General features: G+C 41.9%; 1 protein-coding gene across 1 annotated transcript in view; it reads right to left on the bottom strand.

The window, feature by feature from the left end:
- The window catches only part of IFT81 (intraflagellar transport 81), a 64,782-nt gene that overhangs the window by 18,390 nt on the left and 21,842 nt on the right, over window positions 1–24,550 (bottom strand). Inside the window, exons 12-14 of the mRNA XM_066370946.1 lie at window positions 9,539–9,688; window positions 2,939–3,067; window positions 1,688–1,777 (exon numbers count right to left, since the gene is read on the bottom strand). Of these exons, the coding sequence (XP_066227043.1) occupies window positions 1,688–1,777; window positions 2,939–3,067; window positions 9,539–9,688 (369 nt within the window). The remainder of the gene's footprint in view (window positions 1–1,687; window positions 1,778–2,938; window positions 3,068–9,538; window positions 9,689–24,550) is intronic.

A 24,550-nucleotide genomic window follows, 5' to 3' on the forward strand; every position in this document is an offset into this window, starting at 1 on the left:
TAACCAACGGAGCTATTCGGCCACGGCAAATCATTTTTAAGTGTACAGTTCAGTGGCATTAAGTACATTCACATTGGTGACAATCACTTCATTTCGTTCCTCTTTTCTTATCAGTTAAGTATATACAAATATTGATTGACTTACGACCTATGCAACTTACGACCATTCAACTTTACAACCACAATCTCTAGCCATGACTGCTCCGCGTCTGGCAGCGCAAGCATTGCCCAGCTGGGCGTATGACAGTGCGGACTAGCTTCCAGGAGTACTACCATCTCCGCGTGCACCATTTCAACTGTTATCCCAGACTCGGTACAGCAATTTGTGTTTTGTGTCTTGGATATTTTTCATCAAACCCCTCCCAAGATGTCTACCAAGAGGAAATTGTCTTATTAAACCAGTTGTACTGGTAATGCAGTGTTTTACTTAAACCTGACGAATGTAAAAATAAGAAACAAAATGGTGTAGAGATGATACAAATGGCATAAAATGTACAAAGAAAATTATGATGTATAACAATAATGAAAGAAAATTATGATAAAATATGACTTAAAGATTTTTATAACATCATTTCACAGTACTGTACATATAGCCTACTCAACTTACGACCAAATCGTGTTACGACCAGTCTGTCGGAACCAATCATGGTCGTAAGTCAAGCTCTAGCTGTATATGATTCTGATTAAATTCTTTTTCTATATTGTTCTCAAATTGAGCTCTCTTTTGTTTGTTTTCTTGAATTTCTTCATGTGTTTGTCCCATTTCAGCTCATAGAGCATCAACTCCAGAGAACAGGGGCCTGTGTCTCCCATTTTGTTTATGCTGGCTGTGGTACACCATGGGACATGCAGGAGATTTGAATTAAGATGATATAGATGCCACAGTCAAGCCCCAAATCTCCCACTTCCTACTTTTCTGTTGGGATAAGTCATTAAACTGTGTCAGACTCCATGGCATTTCCTATGAAAAGGAAACGATGTCTATCTGATACCAAAGTCCACGTGATTTTTCACTATGCTTCTCTGACTCTGATGGATGGCACTCCCGATGAGTTTTACAATTCCGTTCTCAGGCACGTGCAGCACAACTCCCATTCAAACCTAAGATTACTACATGGAAAGTGGTAAAATAACAACTGCTAATGTCAAATGGCGGAGGTCACTAGATTGGGTTTGTGAAGGGTATTCAGCTCCTAACAGTTTATTTATCTTTAAAGCAGTGGTTAGAATTAACTTCCAAGTAACGGCATTTCATTGCTTATCATAAGCTATCATAGTTTGCCCCCCAGCAAAGCAAGTTCATTAATCTAAAGTTAACTTGTTACCCATCACTCATTAGCAGACTTTGAGCTTTCACCTGGGCACAGAAGAATGCGACTTCATATTTATAGCTCTGATGTGATTTTAAAAGCAAAAAGCTCATCTGACTGCCCTTGTGATTTCAGCTTCAGTTCCTTCTTCTCCTTCTCTCCTCCCCCAATAATGTATGACAAAACAAGTAGCATAAATTAAAGAGAAACATTTGCAGGTCACATTATTTTTCTCTTTTGCAGAATCTTATCAATATAATAATAGTAATAACAATAATTTCTTTTCTATAAATTACCGAAGTAAAATGTTCAGGATTCTAATTCTTACATTGCAACAAGGTAAAATACTAAAAGTATCACAATATCAAATTCACTTACTTGACATTTTTGACGCAATTGTCGTAGTTCTTTTATAACTGGGGCTAGAACTGACTTCTTTTCAGATACCAGTGAATTCAGTTTTTTGACCTATCATTAAAACAAAAAATATGACATCTAAAAAAAAGAACCGCAAAGAACAGAAATACTACATGCATAAAGATATTTACTGGCCCTAGACAGTTGGCTCAGTGGTCGAGTGTTGGCCCAGTGTGGGGATGTCCCAGGTTCAATTCCCAGTCAGGGCACACAGGAAAAGCGACCATCTGCTTCTCCACTCCCCCCCTCTCCTTTCTTTCTCTCTCTTTCTCTCCTGCCACCATGGCTCCACTGGAGCAACTTGGCCCTGGCCACTGAGGATGGCTCCAATGCTCTGCCTCAGGTGCTAAAATAGCTCGGTTGCTGAGCAATGGAGCAACTCACCAGATGGGCAGAGTATTGCCCTGTAGTGGGCTTTCAGGGTGGATACCGGCTGAGGCATATGCGAGTCTGTCTCTCTGCCTCCCCTCTATTCACTAAATTAAAAAAAAAAGAGGTATTTATTGACCTATTAAAGATATTTATAGAGGTGAGCCCAGTCTTGCAGGCCTCTGCTGTGCTGAATGTTGATCTTTTCAAGAGTAGGACTGTGGTGAGGCCCTGGGGTTCCGGGCAAGTGATCAGTGTGGACAAGACAGGCTGAGGCAGTGCCCTGAGAGCTGGGGCAGCAGCTCTTTGCCAGGAGCTGAGGCAAGATTTCAACACTGCAGCGCCTGATGAAGCGGGAGCAGTGCACTCTGGCTGACCAGCAGCCCTGAATGTGGGAAGATACTAGATACTGAGAACACATACAACAATGAAAAGATTTTATCAGGGTGGTGTGATTTGGGAAAACTATTTTTATATATTTCCTTAATGCTGTAGAACGAACGCACAGTGCAGTGTACAGATGATGTATTATGGAATGGAACACCGGAAACCTGCAGAATTTTATTAATCAATGTCACCCCAATAGATTCAATTTAAAAAAATAAAAACAATTGATAATTTAAAAACCAACCCCCCCCCCACAAAATGCATAAGCTTTTATAAGTTGAACAACCTTACTAGAATAAAAAATTCAAAAGAGAGCAATAGAGACAGATAAAAAATATAAACAAAATGCAGAAATAAAAACTGGAATGTTTCACTGAAAACAGAACAAATTCAACAATATCTGCCTTCTAGCTACACAATAAAAAATAAACAACCCTAGAAAGTATGCATAAGCACCATTTCAGACATGTCGTCCAGTGTTCGCCCCTTCCTCTCATCCACTTCACTCTTCAGTGTGGACACTCTCTCTAGCTCTTCTTGGGTATAGCTATACCCAGACACACCCTTTTTCTCCTCCATAGTTTGCTAAAAGTAAAGAAGAAACATAGGTATCAAAAGTGGGGGGCCACGAAATGGGCATCAAAACCCTGATGATTCCATAAGAAGTATACAGATTTAAGACATAACAATGAAGTTGTAAATGAGTCAGTTTAGCATCCTAAAGGACAACCTTTATCGACTTCAATAATAATTGTATACCTTTATAAGTAATAAATTTACACTAAATTATATTATCTTCAGGTTCATAGGAAGTATTTCTAATTTTAGACTTAAAAATGCTATGTACTTAGCACAGAATCTAAAACATAGGGCATACTCAATAAATATTTGGTGAATGGGCCCTGGCCGGTTAGCTCAGTGGCAGAGCATCGGCCTGGCGTGCAGGAGTCCCAGGTTCGATTCCCGGCCAGGGCACACAGGAGAAGCGCCCATCTGCTTCTCCACCCCTCCCCCTCTCCTTCCTCTCTGTCTCTCTCTTCCCCTCCCGCAGCCAAGGCTCCATTGGAGCAAAAGTTTGCCCGGGCGCTGAGGGTGGCTCTGTGGCCTCTGCCTCAGGCGCTAGAATGGCTCTGATTGCGGCAGAGCGATGCCCCAGATTGGCAGAGCATGGCCCCCTGGTGGGCGTGCCGGGTGGATCCCGGTCAGGCGCATGCGGGAGTCTGTCTGACTGCCTCCCCGTTTCCAACTTAAAAAAAAAAAAATTTGGTGAATGAATGAATTCTCAAGTGATCCAGCCGATGTGCTTTTGCTCACTCATTCAATATCTGTTTTATACCTAAGTGTGCCAAGCACAGGTCTAGGCCGTGGACAAATTAGGAAAACAAATCCTCTCCCTCACAGAGCTTACTTCTAATGAGAGTGAACAAGTAATAGGTAAACAAGTACAATACAGGTAGGATGAGCTGAGAGTGGGGTTGAATCTTAAGTATAAAGGTGGCTAGAGAGGTCTTCTTGAGAAGATGACATCTAGGACAGCCCTGAAGGAGGGGGAGGAGCCATGCGGATGCTGGGAGGTGAGCGAGTGTACAGGGCAGGAGGAAGGAGGCAGGAGCATCCAGGCCTGCTCACCAAACAGCTAGGAGACCCATGGAGCTGCAAACAGTGAGAATGAGATGGGCAGGGGAGGGAGCACATGGGACTCGGCTGGTTGGTTGGGACAGTCTCAGTTTATGTCATTGTCCTTTGCATTCTCAAGTGTCCTAGTTTAGATGATAAATTATACTGTTACCTTATTTTTAGGCCAATGAAAGAGTTTGGACTTATTTTAACTGAGATGGGAGGCTTGTTGGAGGGTTCAGAGTCAAGGAATTGTTAAGCAATCAGTTTCATATCTATGCTGAGATCAAGGGTGGCTGCAGGGGAGCCAGCGAGAAGACTATGCTAATAATTCCAGTCAGAGACAATGATAGCGTGAGCCAGGTGGTGAGAGAGGCATGAGAAGTGGTTCTCTATACATTTTGAAGAAAGGTCCAACAAGATATTATGACAGCTTAGATGTGGGGATGAGGGAAACTGAGGTGTAAAGAATGACTCCAGCCCTGGCTGGCTGGCTCAATGGTAGAGCATCGGCCTGGCGTGCAGGAGTACCGGGTTTGATTCCCGGCCAGGGCACACAGGAGAAGCACCCATCTGCTTCTCCACCCCTCCCCCTCTCCTTCCTCTCTGTCTCTCTCTTCCCCTCCTGCAGCCAAGGCTCCATTGGAGCAAAGTTGGCCTGGGCACTGAGGATGGCTCCGTGGCCTCTGCCTCAGGCGCTAGAATGTCTCTGGTTGCAACAGAGCAACGTCCCAGATGGGCAGAGCATCGCCCCCTGGTGGGTGTGCCAGGTGGATCCCGGTCAGGCGCATGTGGGAGTCTGTCTGACTGCCTCCCCGTTTCCAACTTCAGAAAAATACAACAAAAAAAAAAAGAATAACTCCAGCCTGACCAGGTGGTGGCGCAGTAGTTAGAGCATCAGACTGGGATGCAGAGGACCCAGGTTCGAGACCCCGAGGTTGCCAGCTTGAGCGCAAGCTCATCTGGTTTGAGCAAAGCTCACCAGCTTGGACCCAAGGTCGCTGGGCTCCAGCAAGGGGTTACTCGGTCTGCTGTAGCCCTACGGTCAAGGCACATATGAGAAAGCAGTCAATGAACAACTAAGGCATCGCAACAAAAAACTGATGATTGATGCTTCTTATCTCTCTTCGTTCCTGTCTGTCCCTATCTATCCCTCTCTCTGACTCTCTCTCTCTCTGTAAAAAAACCCCAAAAAACAAACAAAAAACCCCCAAACAACAACAACAACAAAAAGAATGACTCCAAAGTTTCCGGCCTGGAGAACTGGGAGGGTGAAGCTGCCATTTGTTAGGAAGAGGATGAGTTGGGGAGACCAGGTCTGAGGGAGCAGTGAAGGTCAGTTTAGTTTTGAACATGTTAAAAACTAGACCTTGGAGAAAGGAGAAGCCATGGGGTAGACGTGGGAGTGTCAGCATGGAGAGAAAAACAAGAGAGTGTAGACAAGTAAAGAAAATTTTTACAGAAAGAGGGAGTGGTCAACTATGTCAAACACGGCTAACAGGTCAAGTAGGAAAAGAGCTACGACTTGATCACTCCATTTAGCAATGTAAGGTATTGGTGACCTTGGCAAGACAAATTTCAATGAAATGGTAGCTGTGAAAACATCACTGGAGAGGGTTCAAAAGAGAATAGAAGAACCAAATGTAGAGAAAGACAAGGAGAGAGAGAATAAAGGAAGAGTTGGGATTTGAAGCTGCCAATAAGACTGGGACACTTAAGAAAGGAGTAGAGAGGACATCAGAGAATTAGCACAAAATTCTGTATGCAGTTTCCTCCTTAGGCATTCCCAAACCCTAGGCTGTACACAAGCAGGGTAAGACCCAGAAACCAAGCAGCAATCAGCAGATGGCTTACTAACGTGCTGAGCAAAGATTTCAGCAGTCTCACAGGGCTAGGAAGTTCGAGGTAGAAATTCAAGACTTGTCCAAGGGTAGGGGCCTGGGTTAAATGCCCGATCAGCTGAAACCCCCGAAGAACTACTCCTCAGGAGGAAGGACTGTAACCTAGGAGTAAGAGGTGGGCCCTTGGAATCAAGACTACTTCCTAGGAGTCAAGTCTCTGTCACAGCTGTAAGGGCATCTCAGGAGAAAGGGAAAACTGGGAAAATACCAGCTCTAATAAAACTAGATCAGCCACCCTGGCCGGTTGGCTCAGTGGTAGAGCGTCGGCCTGGCATGCAGGAGTCCCGGGTTCGATTCCCGGTCAGGGCATACAGGAGAAGCGCCCATCTGCTTCTCCACCCCCTCTCCTTCCTCTCTGTCTCTCTTCCTCTCCCACAGCCAAGGCTCCATTGGAGCAAAAGTTTGCCCGGGCGCTGAGGATGGCTCTGTGGCCTCTGTCTCAGGCGCTAGAATGGCTCTGATTGCAACAGAGCGATGCCCCCGATGGGCAGAGCATCCCCCCCTGGTGGGCGTGCTGGGTGGATCCCGGTTGGGCGCATGCAGGAGTCTGTCTGACTGCCTCCCCGTTTCTGGCATCGGAAAAAGAAAAAAAAACAAAAAACTAGATCAGCCAATGGCTGGGCACAGCAGGAGTACTGGTGCCAACCCATTCCTGCCTGACAGGGAACGCCCCTAATTGGTGACAGGCTCAGGAACTCCCCATCGCTCTGACCAAAACGTTCTCAAAACGGTGCTGCAATTTGAGGGTCTTCCTGCCTGATCCCCCCTCCTTTCCCCTCTTTCTTTACGAATATCAGACATGCATGAGAGCCTAAAAACTTTCCTCCTGCTGCCTTCCCTGCACCCTTCCCATGTCCTCCCGAAAATCCCTTCCACATCTAACACCATCTCAGTGTCTACTTCTTGGAGGACCTGAACTGTAGAGGGATACACTAATTGTTACAAGGTCACTCGACTGGCTGTTGCTGAGTGAACTCCATTGATAGCTGAAGAGACAAAACGACAGGCTCAAATCCATTAATCAATAATTTAAAGCAAAGTGATAAGGTTAGGGAACCTCAGGAGCTTTAATGAAACCCTCCTTTCCCATGGCTAACGGGAGGAGGGAGCTGAAAACCAGGCATAGGACTTTACCGTAAGACTGGCAAAACTGTAGAGAAGGCTGGATACATTCCATGCCAAAGCCAGGGCTCTGACAGAGAAGAGCGAGGGTGGGGTTGGGGATGGGATAACTGAACAGACTTGCTTGAGAACCTTGAATCCTTAGGTTATCCTTCATAACTCTGGGCAGAGGCAAAGGGCTTAGCTTGTTGGTCAGGGCCTGGGCGAAGCAAGGTAGCAAGGCTGGAAGGCTGAGGACAAGGAGATCTGGGGAAGAGGCATGTGGCTGGACCTATGTGAGTAGACAGACACTAAGTACAAAGATCTTCTCATCACATGTTACCAGCCACCAGAGAATGTCCACAGCAGAAGAGGCTCCAAACAACCAAGTGGAAAGGATAATTTGGCCAGCAGCTGCCAGCCAGCCTCCGTCGCTGAGCACCCAGCACTTGGATAATCGGCTCATGAACAGAATAGCTGCGTTGGCAGAGGTGGAGGCTAAGCACGGGCCAAGCAGTGTAGACTCTCTCTCACTCATGCCCATCCAGCCACTGCCATTGCCACTGCCACGTCTGACCTGGCAGCAAGAGACCAGTTCTGAGCTCTGCACATGGAGTCATCCCTCGAAGAAGCCAATCATCTACTTAATGACAATCTGATAATACCAGATCCTTCCTGACCTGAAAAGGATACCATTTCATACTGACTGGCACTGACCCAGGTTCTGGGTAACAGTTTGCTTTTCTTGCCCACAAGGTTTCAGCCAACACCACTGCCCAAGGGCTCAGAGTGTATGGTCTACCAACATGGGATCCCACATAATATCACCTCAGACTAAGGGATTAACTTTATGGCAAAGGAGATATGGTGGTGGGCACATGCCCCTGGATTTCAGTCACTGTACCACATACCACACCATCCAGAAAGCTAATGGCCTGGCAGAACAGAATAAGGATCTCATGACAGTATAGCTAAGTTGGCAGCTTGGGAATGGTGGCCTGTGAGGATTAGTTCTAGTCTTCAGGACAGAGTATACAGCTTAATGTGTACACCATTGCCCATCATATAGTGCTGTGGTCCAAACAGACTGAATACACGGGTCTTGAAACCATGAGATCAAAGTATGAGTGTTACCACTCACCAGGTTTCCCACTTATCCTTTGGGAATTATACTTCCCTTCTCAACAACTTTAGGCTCTGTGGGTATGGCTATTCTGGTTTCCAGAGCAGGTATGCTTCCACCAGAAGGCACATTAAGAGGCCCTCTATGACCAGGCGGTGGCGCAGTGGATAGAGCGTTGGACTGGGATGCGGAAGACCCAGGTTTGAGACCCCGAGGTTGCCAGCTTGAGTGAGGGCTCATCTGGTTTGAGCAAAAGCTCACCAGTTTGAGCCCAAGGTCGCTGGCTTGAGCAAGGGGTTACTCAGTCTGCTGATGGCCCGTGGTCAAGGCACATAAAAAAAAAAAAAAAAAAAAGAGGCCCTCTAAACTTAATGGTCTCGATGCCAGTAGATCAATAGGCAAAAAAGCATTATTATACTGTGGGACATCATAAGGCTATTAGGACCCTGGCTGGTTGGCTCAGTGGTAGAGCATTGGCCAGGTGTGTGGAAGTCCTAGGTTCAATTCCCAGTTCAGAGCACACAGGAGAGGTGACCATCTGCTTCTCCACTCCTCCCCCTCTCACTTCTCTTTCTTTCTCTCCTCCTCCCACAGCCATGGCTTGAATGGTTTGAGCAAAGTTGGCCCCAGATGCTGAGGACAGCTCCATGGCCTTGCCTCAGGTGTTAAATAGCTCAGTTGCCTAGCAACAGAGCAGCGGCCCAGAAAGGCAGGGCACTGCCTGGTAGCGGGCTTGCCGGGTGGATTCTGGTTGGGACGCATGTTGGGAGTCCATCTCTGGCTCCCTGCCTCTAACTTAAAATAAAATAAAGCTATTACAATAGATGCTGCTACATAATATGGACAGATAGGAACATGTTTGACATTCAGGTGATCCATTAGGGTATATATTGGTACTCCTATGTGCAGTTTTAATAGTAAGTGGGTAAGCATAGCAGGCAAACTTCCATATAGCACCTTGCCTGGATATTTCTTTCCAAAGCTCCATGGAAATTTCCACACAGCAGGCTATGATAAATAAATATTTTATCATCAGTCCTGTGGCATGATAATTTTGCTCATATTAACTAGCAACCCGAAAGAGAAAAAAAAAATCTACTTAGAATTCAACTTCTATTAATTACCCCCAAGTCAGCAAGCATAACAGAGTACTTACGCTAATTAAAAATAAACAAATCAACTTATATGACAGTTCTGTAATTCACCAGAAAAAAGTTAATAATTGCAGGATTTTTCCAATAAAACCAATAAAGCTACAACCCCTAAACCTCTCGGCATTCATACTTTTAGCACCCCCAGAAAGTACTGCATTACCAGTTGATGTTGAATATTTTCATGACGTTGCTTAAGAAGTTCTTCTGTCCTCTGCAAGAGAGCGAACTCAGCCTTAAATTCAGCTATTATCTGATGCTTCTTTTTGAAAACTGTACTCTTGCTTCGAAGTTTACTGACATATCGTTTGAACTGTAAAAGAATGAAATATGTAGTTTAATGAGTCGAAAAGTAGCTAAGTATCATAATCTTAACATGTTAGAAAAATTTTCTTTTCTACTGTCTAATACATGTGTCCCAAGTATATAATAACAAATTAAGTTTTATTAGAAAATTTGGAAAGGCTAATTGCTTAATTAAAATACTTTGTGTATGTTTTGATTTTTTGGATTCACCTAAATATTGTAAATCCTTATGTAAAAGCTATTCATTTTGGGCCTTACAAATATGAACTAATGAACTAAGAAAACAGAAACTCAATCCTCCAAAAGTAAAAAAGTTAAAAAAAAAAGGAAGAAAGAAAAAGTGGGAGAACAATCCTGGCTGTTTTTTACCGTGATATTTCTTATGTATTACTAACTGTATTATGGTAGTACTGAATCTACTAGGACTAAGAGAGCCAATCAGAAGAATCCTTTGTAGCCACTATTCCTCCTTTGAGAAATGTACTGTGAACATATACTCTAAGAAGCACCTTAAACATTGGGGTAACACTCATCCCACATGTTAAAAACCTAAGAATATTACAAGTTAGTGGGCACTCATAGTTGCTTAATTCAGCTATTTACCTACTAAAGACATTAAATTTATAACTGCTCTACTGCAACAGAAAGACCCCAATATTAAGTAAGATCAACTAGAGTTTGGAAAAGCAAGCAAGATAAATATTTAAAGAAATTCATTAGATAAGTACTATCTATTAATTATTATGCATGAGGCACTGTGCCAGACACTCAGGATACAACTCCAAACAAGACACGCACAGGGCCTGCCTTCATCAGGCTTAAGGAATAGTGGAGGATACAAACACTGAATTGATGTTTACAACCATGGTGAACACTGTGAAGAAATAAAGGGGTCCTGAGAATAAATAACAGGAGTTTAACCTGGTTGGGATGAAGGTTGGGATTTAGGGGAGAGGGTCTGGCAATCTTCTCTTAATAACTATATTTAAAGCGAGACTGAAGAAGTAGGAGTGTGTTAGCCGAAGGAGAAAGGGGCAGGGAATAGCATTTCAGGTTAAGGAAACAGTAGTTTTCAAGGTCCAGAGACACTGGCTCATTAAAACTACTGCTCAATATGAGCAGCAAATACCAGAAGTAAATGTGAGAAATTTCTGGTATTTCCGAAACAGAACATAACATTAAAAAAAAAAAATCAAATTCTTATGTACCATTAGCACGAATAATTTTCAGATTCCTTTTTTTTACTTCATAATATACTTTTTTCCTTTTATTAACTACATTATAAAGAAATGACCAAAGTAAGAATCTGGCCTATTAAATTTAAACACATCACTTAAAAACAAAAGTAAGCTTTCATATTACCTAATATACAATAATTCTTTGAGAATCTTAGCATTTTTAATGCCTAGCCCATTTAAAGACTAATTGGGGGGAGGGTTATGAATAATTTTATAAATAATAAAAGTAATGAATGTATTACTGAAATTTTACTCACAGCCACTATCCCAATGCAAGCTCTATTACCGTGTTGGTATTTTTCCTTTTAAATTTTATAGCTAAATCTAAGGTTAATAGTTCTAAATTTGTAAAGCAGTAAAATAGGAAGTATAAGATTTCTAAAATTTGGGTACTCTTTTCTTAAAGACTTGATTTGTTATCCAAAGAATACCCTTAAAAACAGTAAGATTAAAAGCTCTTCACATAAAAATAACCTAGCTGATACCAGTAGGATTATCTGTTCACAGATGCATAAAATTCTTTTAAAATTAAAAAAAACACAAAAACCTTTTTTTTTTTACAGGGACAGACAGAGAGTCAGACAGGAATGGAGAAAGATGAGAAGCATCAATCATCAGTTTTTTGTTGCGACACCTTAGTTGTTCACTGATTGCTTTCTCATATGTGCCTTGACCGTGGGTCTTCAGCAGACCAAGTAGCCCCTAGCTCAAGCCAGCGACCTTGGGCTCAAGCTGGTGAGCCTTGCTCAAACCAGATGAACCCGCACTCAACCTGGCAACCTCAGGGTCTCGAACCTGGGTCCTTCTGCATCCCAGTCCAATGCTCTATCCACTGTGCCACCGCCTGGTCAGGCAAAAAAAAAGAACCTTCTAATTCCTAGTTTAGCCATCATTTTAAAGTTGACTTAAACTTTGTGTTTTTTTGGGGGGTTTTTTTTTTTTTTTGTATTTTTCTGAAGTTGGAAACAGGGAGGCAGTCAGACAGACTCCCCGCATGCGCCCGACCGGGATCCACCCGGCATGCCCACCAGGGGGCGATGCTCTGCCCATCTGGGGCATTGCTTTGTTGCAACCAGAGCCATTCTAGCACCGGAGGCAGAGGCCATAGAGCCACCCCAGCGCCTGGGCCAACTTTGCTCCAATGGAGCCCTGGCTGTGGGAGGGGAAGAGAGAGACAGAGAGGAAGGGGGGGGGGTGGAGAAGCAGGTGGGCGCTTCTCCTATGTGCCCTGGCCGGGAATCAAACCAGGGACTCCTGCACGCCAGGCCAACGCTCAACCATTGAGCCAACCGGCCAGGACCTGAAGTTGACTTAAACTTTGAAAGAAATAAAGAACACATTGTATTTTAGAGGAAGGAAGTTCAAAATATTTTTCTAACCATGATTAAGTTTTAATATTAAGGTAGCTGGTCTACACACAGCAAATTATCAATGGCTGGATTATAGTGATGGTTTTAAGATTTAAAGTCATACCAAAGTACCTAGAGTCTAATAACTTGCAATTTTTAAAGAATAAATGTGTGAGCCTGACATAACCACAGACTCCGAGTCCCTAGAGTGACTATACATGTTCTATTAAAAGTGTCCTGGGCAAAGTGCCCAGAATGAAATCAATCCTGCTCATCCGCTATCCTGTACATTATGTAGGCCGACTTTCCCCTTCTCTATCTTGCTGTGCTCCAGAACTATTTTTAAAAGCTAAAAGCTATAAACGTTTTTGGTGAAAGAACCAACCCACCAATCACTCAATATGCTCTATGCCGATTGGCTATTATTTGACATTCATTGGACAAACTATTTAAGGGAAGGACAGGGGTCAGATTAATGATGGACCACACAATTAAGCAACAGGTGGCCATCACAGCACTCTCAGGGCTCCACTCCCCTGAATAAATTAGAGGAAAGAAAATGTATTATCAATGTTTTTCTTCCACTGAAGTTTCTTCTGTTAAAAAAAAACACAGAAAAATGGCCCAAGCTCTGGCTGGGTAGCTCAATTGCTTAAAACATTGTCCCATATGCCAAGGTTGTGGGTTCAATCCCTGGTCAGGGCGCATATAAGAATCAACCAATGAATGCATAAATGAATGGAACAACAAATCAAAGTTTCTCTCTCTCTCCCCTCTTCTTTGTCTCTAAAATCAATCAAAAAAATTTTTTTAAAGAAAAGAGGCCCAAAATGAGTCACTTAAACTAAGCTCCATGTAATCAAACCAAGATTTAGTATCTAACCTAATTATAGTTGCAGCCCCACCCAGGAATGGAATCTTAAACCAGTCAATTACCGGGTCAGCAGGAGTAAGGTAATCCGCCTGACAGATCTCTGATGTCCCCAAAGGAAGGGGTCCACAACCAATCCGCTTTTTGCTAGTGTAACTTCCTTGTCCAGCTCCCTTAAGCCTATAAAAGTCTTCCATTTTGTACATATCCTCAGAACTGCTCTCTGCTAATTGGGATGCTGCCGATTCGTGAATCGTTAAATAAAGCCAGTAAGATTTAAAACATTTCCTCAACTGAATTGTTTTTTAACATTTCTATCATTTGGATTTGAGATTATTTCTGATTTTCGAATTATGAAAATAAAACCATGATAAACATATTGAATATGAATCTTTACACACATTCTTTTTTTTTTTTTTTCATTTTTCATTTTTCTGAAGCTGGAAACAGGGAGAGAGAGTCAGACAGACTCCCGCATGCGCCCGACCGGGATCCACCCGGCACGCCCACCATGGGGCGACGCTCTGCCCACCAGGGGGCGATGCTCTGCCCATCCCTGGGGTCGCCATGTTGCGACCAGAGCCACTCTAGCGCCTGAGGCAGAGGCCACAGAGCCATCCCCAGCGCCCAGGCCATCTTTGCTCCAATGGAGCCTTGGCTGTGGGAGGGGAAGAGAGAGACAGAGAGGAAGGAGAAGGGGAGGGGTGGAGAAGCAGATGGGCACCTCTCCTGTGTGCCCTGGCCAGGAATCGAACCCGGGACTCCCACACACCAGGTTGACGCTCTACCACCGAGCCAACCGGCCAGGGCTAACATACCATTTTAATACTGACCGAATTAGCAAAAATAAACAGTCCTTCAATACTAAGTGCTGGGGAGGATGTGGAGGAAGCAGAGCGACTATACACCTCTGGGAGTGGGGAATACATCATTTAGAACATCAGTTTAGAAAACAATATGGCATATCTACTAAAGCTGACATTGCACTCACCCCAGATCCCTAAAACTCAGCTCCTAGGAAGAGTAGGCTTCTCAAACTTATCTATGATGATGGACCAGTTTTTAAAGATTTCCAATTATCTGTGAACTGGATCCTTTATAAAATAATAAAATATCAAATAACAATTGATATTTATAAAATAGGGAATATCAAATAACGTTAATGTTGCCTCTCAACTCATATGGTCATGGATTAGTAACAAACAGTTTGTGGACTAGAACCCCAGTTTAAGTATTAATAGCACTGCATCAGAACAGAGCTTCCTAAATGGCATATACTCTAGTATATTCACGTGACACAAATGTTATGTGTGCCAAAACATTAGTACAGTCAGATATTGCAGCATTTAGGTAAAACGTTATAAAGAACTCCCAAGCTAGTCATGCTCAGATATAAGTACCTTGTCCTTTTACCTCAGTATGTTGAACAATGTGTCATATTATTAGTCCCCTGGAAAACCTCTTGTGCATGGTGAGTGGAAGACATTGATTTTAGAGACAAAGGGAGAGAAAGAGAAACATCAATTTGTTGTTCCACTTATTTATGCATTTATTGGTTGATTTTTGTGTGTGCCCTGCCAGGGATTAAACCCGCAACCTTGGTGTATTGGCACAATGCTTTAATCAACTGAGCTACCTGGCCAGGGCTAGTAGCCAATTCTTGAATGTATGTTATATACTATATAAAGGGTTTTTATAACCTTTGAGGATTGAAACATATAATGTTATAAAATGAATGATTATTTGTCTAAAATAAAACTAGGTATTTTAAAAGTATTATATATAAAATTACTAAAATTCTGTAGAAATTGAACGGATAATGATGAATGTCTGTCATTCTATTGAAAACCGTTAAAGAGTACTTAGAAATGAGGTAATTACTGCTCCTTCTAAATGTTAAAGAAATAAAGAAATATCAAGTAATTAGAATAAACAAAAAATAAAGATCTAGGTGTGATGGTTAACCTTTAGAACTAAAATAGAATAATCACTATTGCAAGCCCCTACAAGTCTACATCCTCTGTATACGTCTATATACAAAGATTAGGAGAGAATTAAGAAGTAAAAATAGCTGTTGTGTTGGGCAGTTGGTTATGAGTGAATTATTCGAGATTTATTTTTCAATTATCTAAAAAATTTAACAATAATTTTAAAGGAACTCTGGCACAGGAGATGTGCGACAAATCCTTGGAATATTAAGGAAAAGGCATTCTATAGTCCACTATAGCAGCAGCAGGTCAATCAAACCAATTTGTCATTAAACTGAACTATAAAGCTTGTCACTGTGCAGGAAGGTGCATTATAGCAGCTATTACTAATCATTTGGACTAATATATATTTGTAAACTAAATTTGTCATTTATGAAAGAGCAGCCATCATTTTAGATGCTGAGATCAATAAAATTAATGCTGTAGAGTGCTGTCTCCTGGCTTGGGACCAGTTTACAGACCCAGCTCTTTCATGATCAAAATGGAATTTGACAGCTGTTCGTTCTCCTTTTGCCCATTTAATATGTTTTAGAACCTGTAATAGTAATGATTAAAATATAGGCTAGCTTTTTTTTTAAGCTATTTTTTTTATTTATTCATTTTTTGAGAGGAGAGAGGGGGAGAGAGAGGAGAGAGAGGGAGAGAGAGAGAAGAGGGAGGAGCTGGAAGCATTAACTCCCATATGTGCCTTGACCAGTCAAGCCCAGGGTTTTGAACCGGTGACCTCAGCATTTCCATGTCGACACTTTATCCACTGCACCACCACAGGTCAGGCAAAATATAGGCTAGCTTTTTAAATGGCCAAGGCAGCTTATTTCCCTAAGTATGTAACCATCCGAATGCTTTTAAAGCTTATCTGGAACTCAAAAGTATGACTGGGTTCCAGGCACACTCTGGATATTAATGTGGAAACAAGAATCTCCACTCCTGCTGCAAATTTTCCACCTCAGCAAGACTACTATTTCCACAGGAATGAGCTGTGAGGACTTTATAAGACAACCATATAATAAGTATATTGTCAAGAACGAAGAACTATTTTTTTTTCAAAGCTATGGGTTTTTTTAAAATTAAATTTATTATATTAGGGTGACATTAGTTAACATAATTATACAGGGGTTATTGGTATATAGAAATGCAACTGATATCTGGATATTTATTTTGTATTCTGCTACTTTACTCAATTCACTTATCAGTTCTAGTAGCTTTTTGGTGGAATCTTTAGAGCTCTCTATATACAGTATCATGTCATCTGCAAATAATGATAGTTTTACTTCTTTCCAACTTGGATGCCTTTTATTTCTTCTTCTTGTCTGACTGCTGTGGCTAGCACTTCCAGTACTATGTTGAATAAGAGTGGTGATAGTGGACATCCCTGTCTTTTCCTGATTTTAAGCGAAACACTTATAGTTTTTGCCCATTGAATATGATGTTGGCTGTGGGTTTATCATATATAGCCTTTGGTACATTGAGGTATAAGAACTTTTTTTTTTTAAAGCACCACTCCCAGGAGAGGAAGTTGTAGGGGAGGGGTGAGGGGAAGGGAGTAAAGAGGGACAAATATATGGTGATGGAAGATGATTTGACTTTGGGTGATGGGTACACAATATGATCAACAGTTCAAATGCTATAGAAATGTTTTCCTGAAACCTATGTACTCTTACTGATCAATGTCACCATGCTATTTTTTTTTTTAAAGGGACAGAGAGAGAATCAGAGAGAGGGATAGATAGAGACAGACAAACAGGAATGCAGAGATGAGAAGCATCAATCATCAGTTTTTTGTTGCAACACCTTAGTTGTTCATTGATTGCTTTCTCATATGTGCCTTGACCGCAGGCCTTCAGCAGACTGAGTAACCCCTTGCTTGAGCCAGTGACCTTGGGTCCAAGCTGGTGAGCTTTTTGCTCAAGCCAGATGAGCCTGCGCTGAAGCTGGCGACCTCGGGGTCTTGAACCTGGGTCCTCCGCATCCCAGTCCGACACTCTATCCACTGCGCCACAGCCTGGTTAGGCACCATCCTAAATTTAAGTTTCTAAATAGAAGTTTAGAAGAAAGCACTACTCCCAATTTAAAGAGAAGAAAACCTGTAGAGAACTTAATCCAATTCACCAAGGTTCAGCAAATGAGAAGAACTGGATTAGAATGAGCACTTCTGTCTTTAAATCCTGTTAGTCCAACAGCTATGCTATTTTCCATTTATTAATTAAATCACATCTTTGCCAGTTATTTTATTGAATGATTTTTAAGTACAGAAAACCACAAACTTAGGTCCAAGAGAGTTAGATGTGCAATGAAATAGTACCAACTATTCAAGAGGTGCATGACTAGACTCAATGGTCACATTTTTTTTTTTGCCCCTTTGTCTGTGTCTTATGTTCTGTCTGAAGTCAGACTTGTAGAAAACCTGAAAAGGCCATCTTTTCATGTCATACTTCTTATCACAAATTATTTGGATTCCCTGAAGTCTGATCTCAGAATTGCCATTTATTTTAAAGCAAGAAAAAAATGGTGTTGTTTTTTCTTTTTTCCGAAGTTGGAAACGGGGAGGCAGTCAGACAGACTCCCACATGCGCCTGACCGGGATCCACCCGGGAATCAAACCCGGGACTCCTGCACGCCAGGCTGATGCTCTACCACTGAGCCAACCAGCCAGGGCTGAAAAAAATGTTTCAAAGCAACCTTTGTTTTCTACTAAAATGCCAGTCTTTTCAAATCACCCATCAAAACTAGTGCTGAATATCTAAACACACAAATACTAACAGGTATTTGTGTTACTATTATGTTTCTAACTTTAAATTAAAAAAATCTCACCAAGCCAAGCACAAACAATATAATTGCCTATATATGTGGCAATGGATAGTTAACTACTAATTCTATTTTTTCTTTTTTCTTTTTTTTTTGGTGTGTGTCAGAGACAGAGAGAGAGACAGACAGGGACAGACAGACAGGAAGGGAAAGAGGTGAGAAGCACCAATTCTTTGTTGTAGCACCTTAGTTGTTCATTGATTGCTTTCTCATATTGCCTTGGTCGGGGGCTACAGTAGACTGAGGACCCCTTGCTCAAGCCAGCAACCTTGGACTCAAGCCAGCGACATTTGGGCTCAATCCAGCGACCATGGGGTCATATCTATGCTCCCATGCGCAAGCCAGCGACCCCGCGCTCAAGCTGGTGAGCCCATGCTCAAGCCAGATGAGCCCACGCTCAAGCTGGCGACCTTGGGGTTTTGAACCTGGGTCCTCCGCATCCCAGTCCAACGCTCTATCCACTGCACCACCGCCTTGTCAGGCTCTCTTCTTTTTTTTTAAAGAGAATTTTTCTCATAGTCGTAGCTTCTTGTATGTGCCTTGACCAGGCAAGCCAGGGTTTTGAACCAGTGAACTCAGCATTCCCGGTCAATGTTTTAAATACTATGCCACCATCGGTCAGGCTAGCTGCTAATTCTTTTGAAAGAGTTTATGACAAGCAACATGATATATGCTGGTAGAAAACTGTTTTACTAGAAACTTATGGCACAGGAACACCCATCTGTGAAATAAGTTAATCACATCCTCCAAGGTCTGTGTGCTTCTATTACAAACCAAGTCACCAGCACACAGCTGTTACTGTGTCCCAAATGGCTTTTTCAACTGCTGTCCACACAGTTAACTCTCACAAATTTCTCTGAGAGGTTTTCAAATTTTGGGTTAAAATTGTGGAATTATCTAGAGTACATATATATTACATTACTGCTATTACAGTGAATCGACCCAAAATTATTTGATTCTGTTTTGTTCCAACTCTTAGGAAATTTTAGGGGCCTCAGGTCCTGCTATGAACTCTAAAGAGTATAATGTGATTTGAAAGGTTCTAAAAATATCACAGGTTTGCCTTGGCACACTTAGAAGGGTGATGATTCAATTATAAGTGTCAAAATTTGATTCCTAATTTTTCAGGATCTGACAGCTGCAGTAAACCTTGCCAGGATTCCCTTATCTTTATTGTGCTTCTCTTTGAAGTATTTAAAGACGATTTCATAATCTTGGCAATTTAGTTCTAGGATTTCTGTCAGTAGCTGTAGAATGAATTGCTTGGGCCTTTCTAAAGCTCCTTATAAATATTTGGCCAAGTATATTTTTAAGTAGCCATTGACAGCAAAGCAGCTGAGTTTCTTGAGAAGGTTAGGGGAGAAAACACAAGGGACTCTACCCAGGTACCATAAACCAGGAGTGGCCTTTCATTGCGTGAAGTGCCATGGAAGGAACCTAGCCCGAAGGTTCTGTTTTTGTTATAAAATGGTTCAGACCCAAAAGGCATGCATTCATTTGAATGACAACGCTGGGAAGAGTACCAGCACTGCAGCACTAGGACTGACTTTTTTGTTTGCTTTTCTACTAATGAAAGCAGAGATTCAGATAGCAAGATGATTACAAGACTGTAAAGATCAGTAGCTACACAGCGCTACTGCAAGAAGCACAGGCTCTATTCTTTGTCCTTCCAGCGAGTGAGACCGAGTCATCAAGCTCAGATTGTTGCCTGTGAAAGGAGACAAATCACTTACCAAAAGAACTGCCTGGAGGCTTCCATATTAAATGGCAAATTTAGGTTTGGGGCCAGGTATTTAAAAATTACTTTGTCTATACAATGAAATAAACAACTATGGTTAGGATGAAGAGTTCCACAAAATAATTTTTCTTCTCAACTGAAGTCCTGAGATATTTTTAATATCATCTTTCTAATGAAAAAGTATATCTATATTATAGTGTTCTTTTTCATTTGGGTTTTCTACACATTTACCAAAAGCCTACACAGGCCAACTATGAAGTAAACGGTGGAGAACATGAGATGTGCCGTTGTCAGCACAGGGCTGACCGGTTTCTTAGGGGAGGCAGACCTGAACAAGCGGTCTTCACCCTGCTCTGTTACCATACATGAATACATTTCAGGGTTGTGAGGTGTGAGCTGGGAAAATAATAATAACAGGGTAGGAATGTCTCCTGGAAGAGAGCTTACTTAAGCACTATCTGTTATCTTACTGCTTTGTTATCCTCTCACACTGAATCTGCATACAGATATTTTTATGTAAACATTTTTAAAACATTCCAAATTATGGAACACTGAGGTTACTAATACTTGAAGTCATCATAACTTGAAATAACAGCAATAATTTATACTTTTAAGTATATGCAGTTTATTGTATGTTAATTACATCTCAGTAAAGCTGTTTGGAGAAAAGGGAATAAAACCCTCTGTGTAACAAAAGAACCACCTAAAAAGTTAACAGACGAGAAGAGCCTGACCAGGCAGTGGCGCAGCGGATAGAGCATTGGACTGGGATGCGGAGGACCCAGGTTTGAAACCCCAAGGTTGCCAGCTTGAGCACAGGCTCATCTGGTTTGAGCAAGGCTCACCACCTCAAACCCAAGGTTGCTGGCTTGAGAAAGGGGTCACTCGGTCTGCTGTAGCCCCCTCATCAAGGCACTAAGGAGCCACAATGAAGAACTGATGCTTCTCATCTCTCTCCCTTCCTGTCTGTCCCTTTCTCTGTCTCTGTCACCAAAAAAAGAGAACCGGACAAGAAGAAAACAATTACCCAGATTACTTTCCAGAATATATGTAAAAATGTGGTAATATATAGGAAAGAACATCCAACCCATTAGGAAAAAATGAAGAAAATAAACAAGGAAATGACAGAAGGAATATAAATGACCCAAACATGTATGTGGACAGATACTCAATCTCATTCCTAATCAAGAAAAATAAAAATTAAAGCAAAATACTGTCAGAATGGCAAAAAGTTAAAGGCTTGAGGATCAAACAGTGGTGAAGACTTTTAAGTAACAAAGAGAGCAGATATTCTTGTACACTCTTAGTTGGAATAAATCTAGTACTCCCTTCTATGGAATGCAATGTAGCAGTTAACTGAAAAGAAGAATATGATACAGTGTGCATTCAATGTATGTATTACCCTCCCATGGTCAGCAAACTCATTAGTCAACAGATCCAAATATCAACAGTATAACGATTGAAATTTCTTTTGAGAGCCAAATTTTCTAAACTTAAACTATATAGGTTAGGCACATTCCTTATCGAGGTAGCGCCCGCACGTGGTGTTTTGTGGAAGAGCCACGCTCAAGGGGCCAAAGAGCCGCATGTGGCTTGCAAGCTGCAGTTTGCCGACCACTGCTGAGTCCATCCCCAGGTTCAATGACTTGCTATGACAACTCACAGGACCTGGCACATAGTCATACTCTTGGCATGCTTTATGTCAGTGAAAATATACAAAGCAAAACTAGCGAAGGGAAAAGACACATGGGGTCAAGTTTGGAGAAACCCAAGAGTCTTCACCCTTAAGTCCTCCAGCAATAAATTGTGATAATACCTGTGATAGGCTGCCAACCAGGGAAGCTCATTGGAGACCCGGTGCCCACGGTTTTTACCTGGGGCTGGTCACAAAGGCACGCTCTGCCTCACCCATATCAAAATTCCAGACTCCCAGAAAAAAAGCAGGCATTCAACGTAAACCACACTCTGCACGTACAATTTAGGCAGTAAGAGCCATTCTTATCAGGGAATGGTGAGAATCCTTCTAAAATCCAAGTTCCCAGATGCCAGCCAAGGGCCAACTTTGCAAGCAAGCTTTTCTAAGAATAGCAGTTTCAGACCTGCTATGTTAACTCTTTTCTGCATACCATCCTTTCCATAATCCTTTTGATTTTAAATGAAATTTTATTATGTCTTTTTTTTTATTCAGTGAGAAGAGGGGAGGCAGAGACAGACTCCCGCATGCACCCTGATCAGGATCCACCCAGCAAATCCACTAGGGGGTGATGCTCTGCCCATCTGGGGCATTGCTCTATTGCTCAGCAACTGAGCTCTTCTTAGCACCTGAGGCAGAGGCCACAGGGCCATCCTTAACGCCCGGGTCCCACTTGCTCCAATCGAGTGATGGCTGCAGAATGGGAAGAGAGAGAGAGAGAGAGAGAAGCAAGAGGGAGAGGGGTGGAGAAGCAGATGGGCGCTTCTCCTGTGTGTCCTGACTGGGAATAGAAACTGGGATATCCACACGCCAGGCCAACACTCTACCACAGAGACAACCCACCAAGGCTTTTTAGTTTTTTGTTTTTAGTTAATATATAATTCTTTCTACAAAAGTTTCCAGACTTTCCATCCATTTTGGTAACTCTCCTTTGGACCCTGGTTTGACTATATGCCTCTTAAAACATGAAGCCAAAAATATAAAATAATAGTCCAGATTTAATTTCACCATAAATTGGGTATTACACTTTTTGGGGGGGGTATTACATTTTTATGAATGGAGTGCAATATTTTGTTTTTTAAAGCTGTATTACCAATGAATGATGGGTTGAGCTGAAAGACAGAACTTGAATTCTATGACATTTTACTTATAATCCCATGAATGGCATTTTGTTTGTTCAAACACAATGCTCCTACCTCCCAAGATAATTTTGAATCATAATTCTACCATCTGTCTCAGGCTGACTATTCTTTTTGACTCCTGTCCTATGAAAATTATTAAGGGCTTGGGAGCCATACTACCTCAATTCAAATCATGGTACTGCTACTTATTAGCAATGTGATCTTGGGTGTATCAGCATAAATCTTCTGGGTGCCTCACAATCACATCTAGCTCATGGAGTTGTTTAATGAAATAAATAAAATGATGTACATAATAAGCCTAGTAGGGGTCTGGCATACTGTAATCACATAATCAACATTAATTATTATTGTTAATCTAATTTACTGATAAAAATAATACACAGGTCAGGATCAAAGGCAAACCTCCATAGCATGTTTTAGGTGACTTCTCTCAGGGATGCAGCAATCAAAATTCTTTGAGAATATCATGTCAACCAGATTTATACTTAATTATTATATAATTAAACCTGGTACAGATATAAAAAATTAAATATTAATTTTTATCAATTTTTAGTTGTGTCAAGAGATTATAGTCTCTAAACTTAACCTTTTTAGCACCTACTGAATACTACTAGTATAAAGAGCAATAAATCAAGATAGATTCAAGTGGGCAGGAAAATATCCCCCTATGTCGGAAGTCTGGTAGAATATGAGATAAACACATTCCTGTGCTTATTTCTGTGTATTGCCTGAAGCAAAGCAACATAATGAGAATAAAATGTGAAAATGCCCTGGCCAGTTGGCTCAGTGGTAGAGCGTCAGCCTGGCGTGCAGAAGTCCCGGTTTCGATTCCCGGCCAGGGCACATAGGAGAGGCGCCCATCTGCTTCTCCACCCCTCCCACTCTCCTTCCTCTCTGTCTCTCTCTTCCCCTCCCGCAGCGAGGCTCCATTGGAGCAAAGATGGCCCGGGCGCTGGGGATGGCTCCTTGGCCTCTGCCCCAGGCGCTAGAGTGGCTCTGGTCGCGACAGAGCGACGCCCCGGAGGGGCAGAGCATCGCCCCCTGGTGGGCAGAGCGTCACCCCCTGGTGGGTGTGCCAGGTGGATCCCGGTCGGGCGCATGCGGGAGTCTGTCTGACTGTCTCTCCCCATTTCCAGCTTCAGAAAAACACACACACACACACAAAAAAAAGTGAAAATGATAAAATATAATAAACAAGGATCCTTTTTAGATACTCTATCTTAATAAGAGCAATTGCCCCCACTTAATAGATGGAGAAGTGATTTGCTCAAGGTAAAAAGGAACACAGGAGAGAGAGCTGTCTCCCAGCTTGGCCACTTATTAGCTGTGTGACTCTACACTCTCCCTTTACTCCATCGTAAAATTTCAATAACAGTAACATCTCTTATAAGAAGGACACATACATTTGCAAAGCATCTAGCACAGAGCCTTGTATAATAAAAAGTGCTCAGTAAATATTCCCCCCATTTTATTTTTCTATCTGTGAGTCCAGGCCTAGTATTCTTTCCAAACACCGTGCTACTACATCTGGATACCCTCTCACCAACTGTGGTAACAGATGGATGGCAAAGAATGTGATTTTTTTTTGGTGATTACCATGTGGTATCAAATGAAACCTCATTAAAGTCCAGCTATATTATATTATATAATTTTAAGTATAACAAACTTCTTCCCTTTTGTCCATATGATATATCACTTTATCAAAGGAGAAAATAAAATTGGTCTACCAAGATTTGTTACTTGTAAAATTGTGCTTAATGTTCCCCAGTACCTTTTGCTCTTTTAGTTAACTACCAAGTAAGTGATTTTCTTGATTTGTTTTAGCTTCTGACCATTGTTTAAAATTTAATCTGACCATATAATTTCCAAAGGTATCTTTTTCTCATTAAAAAAAAAAGAATGCCTTTTTCTGTCATCACTTTCCTATACAGCATATTTAATAAAAAACAAAGGCTAATAGCTTGGCACTAGGTTCTTTCCCTTCTGTTTGCACACAGGGACTATCTACCACAAAGTTGTAAGCACTACTCATGCCACATGTGGCC

This window comes from Saccopteryx leptura, chromosome 2, assembly GCF_036850995.1.
Source record: "Saccopteryx leptura isolate mSacLep1 chromosome 2, mSacLep1_pri_phased_curated, whole genome shotgun sequence".
In the NCBI taxonomy this organism is placed as follows: Eukaryota; Metazoa; Chordata; class Mammalia; order Chiroptera; family Emballonuridae; genus Saccopteryx; species Saccopteryx leptura.